Source organism: Lagopus muta, chromosome 12, assembly GCF_023343835.1.
Source record: "Lagopus muta isolate bLagMut1 chromosome 12, bLagMut1 primary, whole genome shotgun sequence".
Lineage (NCBI taxonomy): Eukaryota > Metazoa > Chordata > Aves > Galliformes > Phasianidae > Lagopus > Lagopus muta.
Genome location: NC_064444.1, coordinates 16,298,952 through 16,307,926, shown reverse-complemented (window position 1 = coordinate 16,307,926; position 8,975 = coordinate 16,298,952). Strand labels below are relative to the sequence as shown.

The window sequence follows — 8,975 nt, the reverse complement described above, 5'->3', positions numbered from 1 at the left end:
TTTTCTAGACGCTGTTGCAATCTCACAAAACAGTGTAAAGTTCAAAACCATATGAAGCCCTGAAATAAACCCTGTGCAACTTTGCTGCAGAAGGAAGGTCATGGTATTGTGAGGCTACTGAGCCTCTCTGCATTGGAAGCTAGTTCCGCCAGGGTAGACAGAAGAAAGTCGGAAAGATTTAAGCCTACAGGCTTTAAGGCTCCTGGAGGTGGGTAGTTAGCTTCATCTTCATTCAAATGCAGCCTAACCTGGAGAGAAGTTTTAGCAGGTACTTCTGAAAGGGAAATGCAATGACACTGTGTCACCCACAGCAAATCCTTGATGACAGTGTTCTGGCAGCAGCTCACTTGATCAAGCTATGTGGAACTAGACAGACTGCATCAAGGTAAGATAACCTCTACTTTACAACGTTTTGCACAGATGTGTAGTGACACAGAAGTCCCGCTTTCCATTGCTCCTTACAAAGTTATCTGAGAAAACTTCAAATAAATTGCTTGCATGAGACTGACTCAGTGAGCGACTTGTTTAGGCCACAAAAGGATTTTGACACATTTTACATTGAATGCGGAGAACTTAAACATAAAGTTCAATGGGCATCTGCACCACAGAATCAACTTTGAAAGGACAAATATCATCACATCTCCATCATCTTCTGAAGTGAAGTACAGTCAACTTTGACTGTTTCAGTGCTACCCTGAATCTTGGCTGCACGTTGTTATGCTTGTGACAGCATTACTGATTGTTTAAATACATGGTAAACTAGTTTAGGAGGCTGATCTATCTGGAATTACTCTTTTTCTCTCCCCAGTGATGGGTTTTCTACTGATCATCTCTGACAAAGTGCTCACAATTAGAGGAGAAGCAGAAAAGCAGAGCAAGACTGCAGCAACTGAAGCTTGGATTTATTCTGTTTGCTATTTGTAACAGAAATGCTAAGTCATGGCCTGAAGTAGTGATTAAGCACCTGGTAGGAAGGGAGGGCCAGCCCAGGGGAGCTGGATCCACCCCTTCTCAGACCTCATTTAAGGGTTGGCAGTGGAGGCAAATGTATACTGTTGGAGATCCCTGCGTACACTGAGGCCTTCCGAACGTAAACAGCTTCTTTCCCTTATTTCTCTGCCCATGGCTGTTATGTTTCAGCAAATTCTCACTAGCTGCAGCATGGGATCTTGCTGCTCTGCTGTCGTTGCACTTTCTACCCTGTTACGTTACTGATAAGTTGCTCATTTGTTCACCCTTCCCTGAACTAACGCATGTGGAATAGATCAACTTACTTCAAATTCTGAAAATGCAAAGTGGTTAGTCTACAACTCCTTTCCTCCTCCATTCTCTTGAAAAAAGAAAAACAAACATTTGCATTTGTGCTTACAATTTGATTAGATTTGATTCACAGACCCAGAGCAGCCTGTAGATTAGCTGAACTGTGTTCAGAGCAGGCTGATGCTGGACTATCCTTCTGGGCCACTTTGGAGCATTTAAGTCAGTGTTCTATTAAACATATATTTTTCATCTGATATTGATTTTTATCATAGAATCATAAATCATTAGGGTTGGGAAGACCACTAAAATCATCTAGTCCAATTGTCAACCCAACCTCACCATGCCCAATGAATCATGTTCTTCAGTGCAACGCCTACTATTTTCTTGAAACCTCCAGGGACAGTGACTTCACTGCCTCCCTGGACAGCCTGTTCCAATAACTCACCACTCTTTCAAAGAATAAATTTTTCCAAATATCTAACCTCACCCTCACCCTCCCCTTGTGCAACTGGGAAGGCTGTTACTTCTCCTCCTATTTCTGTTACCTGGAAAAAGAGGCTGACCTCCACCTTGTTACGACCTCCTTTCAGGTAATTATCTTGTCAACTTACAAGCTTGACATCTACAAAGAAAACACCTTATGATGGTTGTTGGGTGTTTGGTGCTCCTACGATGGGGAAAAAAAAATAATTGAACCTAAAATCTTTTATTAACCTTCACATTTATTTATAAGATGATTATGTAATTTTTGTCAGAGAAAAACAAAATTCCATAGGAGGAAAGTATTTTCATCCCAGTTCTGTTTTTAATAAACGTCAAGATCTCTGGTGACTAAGATAAAACCTTGGTTACCTGTTGTCTAGTATTATCAGATGAGCTGTTCACACAGTGAGTTCCTTAAATTGCAGAGGTGACAACCTCATTTGTATGTTGTTTGAGAAGTTGTTGCAATTCATGATTATTTTCATTCAGAGTAAAAGCAGCAAACAACCTTTCTTCTGTGCATCATATTCCTGTGATCTCAGAGGAGATATTAGACCTGGTTCAACTGCTTCTGTCATGAAAAAATCTGTCATGAGAGCCAAAAAACTGTAAAAAAACAGTGTAATGAATGCTCAGCATTTAACCTACCTGACAGAAACACTGCTGCTTCTACTCATCTCAAGTGAGAGGTCGCTTCATTTTGCTCTGTTTCTGTTGATTTGTAAACTTTGCTAGGATGATTCTCTCCCTTATGGGTGGGTATTTTTCTCTGAAGTTCTTTCTCTGTAATCTCACCTCAGTATTTTCATAAAACGTTTCTTTCACCTATGAAGTCAGCAGTTTTACAATGAAAGAAAGGCACGATACCTGGCAAGCAAGAATTCAGGTTTCTCTATGAGTTTTGCTGAGAAACAAAATCGATTTTAAAACGGCTAATCCTAGAACTGAAGCTACTATGAGTTCTCTCAGACAAATAAAATGGAAGTTTCTTCTCTGAGTCATTCATTAAAAAATAAATAGATCACAGCAAATCTAAGTGCTGAAAATCCACCTGAACTGAAAAATTTTATATTAAAAAAAAAAAAAGAGAGAGAAAAATGGAAGAATAAAAGGAAGCACAACAAACCACGGAATGTTTTTTCAGCTCTTAATCCTCCAATGAAAATTACTGCAATATTTAACCATTTTAGTGGAGAAAACTTTGGTCTAGTTTGTCTTATTTTAAAGTACTAAAACTGAGTTTGAAGGGAGAAATTAAAAAATTTAGGCTTAGTAATTTTTCAGTCTAAAGTGGAGTTTAATATGTATTTGTAGAAAATGTCTATTTCGTGCACCAAATGCAGTTATGAGTAACTTTGAAAGTGGGGAAGGAGGAAGTTCCTTGAAGTAAACAAATTTTGATGATAAGTGGCACCATAGTGTCCTCTTGTGGTCTTTTAATACGTAAGCCATGGCATATTTTCTAGGAGAGAAACATCAAAAATGTTCCATTTCAGGTAACATACCAGCCCTTGTACAAATACAGCTTGACCTTTCTTTGCCTTGCTTTTCCCCTGAAATGTCTTATGGAGAACTGTACTTTGTATCTCCCATAAAATCTCATTACTGTCTGCTCAGTTCTTAATGCATAGATGCACACGTTGTCCTCTCCAGCAGACCTCTTTCACTGACTGCTTACCATTAAATAGAAGCCAACATTTGGCAGTGAGAAATATTTCTACCAGGTTAACAGTTTCTGGCCTGCTTTGTTCATAAAGCTGGATTGATCCTCGGATGTGGAGAAGCAGGAATGTGCTGAAAATGGAAGCTCACTGTGATCAAATCCTAGCAGTGAATTTGCAGGATTTCTGCCAAGCCTTGTGTTCAGTGGAGCTGTACCTTGGCTGTGGCATGTTTTGTTATGACAGCTTTTCTGATGGTCAGCACTAGGCTGCTTGTCACCCAATTACATTTGAGTGGGGGAAAAAGTCCCTTAAAACAAATAGATTACAGACTCATTGCGGTACGTATTCCAGCACGACATGATGGGGCATCTGGATCCCTTGCAATAACCCTTTAAATTCTTTAGAGCAAACCATCATAGCCCAAATAGAATACTTCCAGCCTGTAGTACAGCTGAAGTTGTGGTATTTAAATATCTGTATTTATGTGTTAGCTTTAAAACTTGCAAGTATTTGTTCCTTCCAGGAAGTAGGAAACGTAAAAGTCATCTCCCAATACAGTTTCTGATGCTGGGTTGTCTTATCTTTAAATAGCAAATCATTTCCACTGTGAAGGAGTTGAAATGCTGTTATGTTTTGTTGTTTGTTTCTTGTTAACGTTGCACACTGCAAGTCTGCAAGCTAACAGTACTCTGGGGCTCATATAAAAAGGCATTTGATGTACTACATCACCTGGTGAAGGCTGAGTCAAGCTGTGGTAACTTTACTGATAGTAATTCTGCATTCGCTTTCTCCTAGGATGAGCATAGGCAAATCGTGCCAGAAGCTGTAGATTGTCATCTGTTGGGGATGTGAAAGAACACCTTGCACTTGTAAGTCAACAACTAACAAACGTGGTATGCAGCTGCTATCTCATGCTGGAATGTAAAAGCCAAGCTTTTAAAATTATTATTATTTTTTAAATACTTGATTGGTGTCACCTGTAATATGAAGTGTTCAAGGCAAACTTGACCTTGCTTGCTTGCCCGGATGACTTGTATCAGGATCTTCAGCAGCTTAGTGAACCATCCTTCCAGAAGACTCAGTTTCTCATACAACCTTCTTCTTTGAGTTGAATTATTTAATTAGAGGTATCATTATTTTGTACAAATGCTATAGTATTCTACACCAGCTTGGTTTTTTTTTTTTTTTCTTCTTCAGTTTTGTATTGATACTAGAAACTTGTAAGGCTTGTGGTGGCTTTTTAGAAGTCAAAGTCAGTATTCATATTTAAAACAAACAAGCAAACAAAAAAAACCAACACCAAAAAACCCCAGTCACTTAGGTTGAAATTTCAGTTCTGTTACAACCCATATGCTAAAAAAGTTGATATAGGCAGACAGCTTCCTATCTATAAATATTGGTGGTCTACAAATCAGTAAAAAGTCATCCTCTACAGGCAAAAGAAATATTTTTTTGTTTCAATACACTTGAGTATTTCCTTGGCCAAATTCTCTCCTAAAACATTTGGATACAGTTTCCATTCCAGAGAGGGGAGTTGTCTGTCTATGTGGATAAGCTTGACTTTTTTTCTTTTCCCTAATGGCATACAATTTAAGTGCCACCAGTTTAATGGCACTTAATCATTCTGTAGTGGCCTTGATACATTTTTGGTACCTAAACCAAGACAGCTCCTTGCCAGACCATTCTTCTTCCTGAACAAGAGTGGCTGCAAAAATATTAACCCTTTAAAATTCTTATAATCTCCATCTTTTCCTTTTTTCCCTCTAGGACTGCTTACTTAGACCAGAGTTCTATAAAGTCAAAAACAGAAATGAAGATACGAGACTAAGCACAAACTAAGTTACTTAATGGTAAGTTCTCATCTTGTCTTTCTATGTAAAATTCTTTGTTCCCTGTCAATTAATCATTAATTATCCTGTTTTCTTGGTGGACTCTAGACTCTCATACTTGTGAGCAGTACTGAAATGGAATTCAACCTTAAGAGGTTAAGCAGAAAATGCTACCTTTCGGTCAATTTTTATGCATTCCTCTGGGAGAGAATACATTGCTGGAGATAAGTCAGTGGAAGGAGTAGCACACCAGCATGCTTCCTGTCTGTACTAACATTTCTAAAATCAAAAGAAATGCTTTCTAAATTACCCACCCACAGGAGTTGTTACTGAGATACACATGGTCACATGAAGATACACTGTTGTCTTCCTTAACTGAGCAAAATGACACAAGTAGAATGTAATGTATATGAAAATACAGCAGTCTTAGAAGTCTTTCCGCTTGTCGGATCAGTGCTAGGAGGTGTAATTGTTCTGGCTTTCCCCAGAGGTGGTCTATCGACAAGTTTGTGTTAAGTGAACTGAGAGACCTGTAACCCCTTGGCTGCAGCCACTCCACAGCATGGATTCTGACTGTTTATTTCAAAACCCACCTAATTAAGAGTAGACATTACCTGTGAACAAAGCATTTTCCCTCTTGCTTGTCTCTCCTCTGCTCATTACAGGTTTTCTTTCTCTAAGTGACCTAAGGGTTGCCTGGTCAAAAAGGCAGGACAAATTCTTAATGTTAGAGAAAAGGTTTTTCTCAGTATGAGGAGTGTTGAAAGTCTTCCCTCAGTCTCTGCCCTAGGGCTTCTATCCTCCCACAGACTCCTGTACAAAACAAAACAGAATAGTTCAGGATTGACTTGTTGCTGATTTATTAAGATGTATTTTTAATCAAAAATCTACAAAACTAGTTTGAGTTGATACTCTGTAGTAAAACACATGTAGCAAAATGCACAAGCAGTTCTGTAAAGCTTTCTGCTCTGATGAGTGCATAATATATTAAATAGGGATCATTTTGCTTTCAAGAGTAACTTTCTAAAGCAGACAATAAATAGCATTAGCAACTATTAATTGATCTTTAAAGCCCATATGAGGATTACAAGTATGAAACAGGCCGAGGTGCCTGCCAGTTTTTTTTTTCTCACGTGCAGGCAGAATAGAATTTTGTTGCCTCGGTGACGAGGCTGAGACACAGCGGTGCCCGGCCCTATGAACCGGCGGGCTGCCATTAATAACGGTGCGGCTCCGGCTCGCATCCCCTCCTTAGCAGAGGGGCCAAGTTCATCTGTCCTGGCAGTCTGCTGCCTTAGCAACTGTCTGCTTTGCATAGGGCTAGGAACGTCGCGGCTTTAGCTAGCATTCACATTTCCCGAGAGAGGGATTTTACTCCGCGCTCCCCCAGCCTCTTTGTGCAGTCACGTTTTTCTCCCTGCCTCCCTCGGGCTTGCTGTTCGCAATGCTGTTGCTGAAGCTTTGGCGCAGCACAGATCAGCCACCCGCCGCCTGCACAAACACGGGAAACGGGGAGCAGCTGCCGCATCTGGAGCTGGAACGATATCGTTATCTGGAACGATAAAGACAAACCGGCTCTCGGGATGACAGCGTGTCTTTAATTAAGCCGTTGCCGAACAACCGAGGCCCGGGACTTAAAGTTCAGTGGGTATTCGCGAGCGTTTCTAACTGGCGTGCTCTGCTACCGCGGCATCCTGCTGTATTTTCCATCGCGGCACGGTCTCTTGGGGTTCGCGATCCCCGAGGCCGCCGGCTCCCGCGCTGCCGAGGCCCAGCAAATGGCGGCGGGGGAGGGAAGCGTCCCCCCAGGGCGCGGAGCGGAGGGAGTCCCGCCCCGCCCCGACTCCCGCCGCCCTCGGGCCCGGTGTCGCCGCGGCGGCTGCGGGAGGAGGAAGGCGCCCGTTGTCCGCGCCGCCTCCGGCCCCTCCTCCACGCCCACACCCGGCGGCGCGACCCCCTCCGCGCGCCCCGTTTCCCGCCCGTGGCCCCGGGGGTGGCGGCCGCCGCTCCGCCTCACCGCCCCGGCGTTCGGAGGGGAATGGGTGGAGTTGAGGAGCGCGGTTTCCTGAGAGGAAGTGACCGCACGGGGCAGGAATGCGCCGCCGGCTCTGCGCCGCATCCCGCCTGCCTCGCCGCGGTGCCGCGGGGAGCTCTCTCCGCCCCGCCAGCCATGCCGCACTTCACCGTGGTGCCGGTGGAGGACAAGCACCGCGCCGAGTATGACAGCGTGGAAGGGCTGAGCTGGGTGGACTACCGGGAGCCGGCCGCCGCGCCCGCCGCCGGCGACTCCTACGACACCGTCAGCTCCGACGGTGAGCGGGCACGGCCGGGCGGGGGGCGTCGGTGCCGCTCCCGGAGCGAGCGCGGTCGGATCCCCACTCAGACAAAGGCGGCTCTCGGGGGCGGTGGCTCCGCCGTCAGCGGCGCCCGGGCGCCGCGCGCAGCGCTGTCAGCCGGCGGCGGCTCCCGGGCGGGAGGTTCCCCGGGGTTGCGGGGTCGGGGTGTGCCCGGCCGCGCGGAGGAGCTGCCCGGGGCCTCCCCTGCTGGCCGGTAGCCCGGCGCGCCGCCGTTATCGGGCCTCCCGCAAGCCGCGGCTTCAGAGCCGATGGGGGTGCGTGGAGGTACGCTCAGATATTTTGGGCTCTCCGCCTCGGAGAAACGGGCGGTAGAGCACTCTGTTCGGTCGGATCTCGGGTGATCGCTTGCTGTTCCTGCTGCTGTTATTACAAAACCCCTCTGCCTGGCGAGACCTTAGCCGGGCCCTGGGTGCTACAGCAAGTGCATTGTGTGCGGGAGGATTTCCCAGCTGCTCCTCTTGGGCAGCTCCGCTTTTTGTTGTTAGCCGCTAATGAATTCCGATTGCAGAAGAGGTTCCTGTAAACGGGACGGGATTTTGGGCGGTGAGGAGGCTGTACGGCTTCATTAAGTAAGCGGTGTCAGCGCTCAGCCTGTCTTGGTGTTTTTCTGTAACTCAGTAAGTCAGCGTAAATAGGATGGTTATTTCCTGTGAGAAAAGGAAGAACGCTCAGATTCAGAGAGCGGAATAGTTCTGGTAAAAAGCTGCTTCAGCTCTTTGCAGTATCTCTTGTGTTTTTTTGCACTGGTTATGTCTAGCCTTGTAACCTTTGGGAAGAGGTTCGCCTGTACTCAATGTGTGAATCTGACTTGCCCTCTGTGAATCACTTGTGATTCTAGGCAACAAAAGAAAAATCACTGAACACCTGACCTGTTCTCCCTTGTCTGTGCTGTCAGACTTTTCGGAATGCAGGTGTTATGGGGTGCACAATGTAATTGCTGAAGGGAGCCTATGCAGCTCAGAACTCTGCTCAAGGAATGGGAAAGGTTTATTTCGCTGGATGATACTCAGCTGTCATGAGATGAATGCCAGGTTCCCAGCTTAGCACCCTGTTTGGCTCTCTTTGAATTTGTACTTCAGTGTTTCAGTTTCTGACATACAATTTCTTTTCTTTTGCATAGTTTTCAAAAGAATTTTAGATTTCATGTAGGTCTCATGCCTATTACGTTAGTTCTTCCTAACCTGGGCACTTAGGAGTGATGAAAGATAAATTTTCTTCCTAATTTGTATGCTATTACAGACAATTTGAGGCGCTAGCCTTAAGGCTGTGTATGGCCTTGACTTCATCTTATGAACAGATCTGTGTTAAGCTCGTGTTACTTACTATATCATTAACATGTAAGACAGCAATAGATGTCTTTTGTGGGGTACTTTCTTCCCTTG

The 8,975-nt window shown here is 44.6% G+C and overlaps 1 protein-coding gene across 2 annotated transcripts in view; it reads left to right on the top strand.

Annotated features, from left to right (window-relative positions):
• Window positions 1–6,117: 6,117 nt before the first annotated feature.
• SLC12A4 (solute carrier family 12 member 4) overlaps window positions 6,118–8,975 on the top strand; it is a 47,275-nt gene continuing 44,417 nt past the window's right edge. Inside the window, exon 1 of one of the 2 annotated variants that reach the window (XM_048958404.1) lies at window positions 6,118–7,548. In XM_048958404.1, the coding sequence (XP_048814361.1) occupies window positions 7,275–7,548 (274 nt within the window). In that variant the 5' untranslated portion in view covers window positions 6,118–7,274. Of the gene's footprint in view, window positions 7,549–7,826; window positions 7,858–8,975 lie in introns of those variants that run through there. The other variant, XM_048958406.1, reaches the window with a different exon arrangement.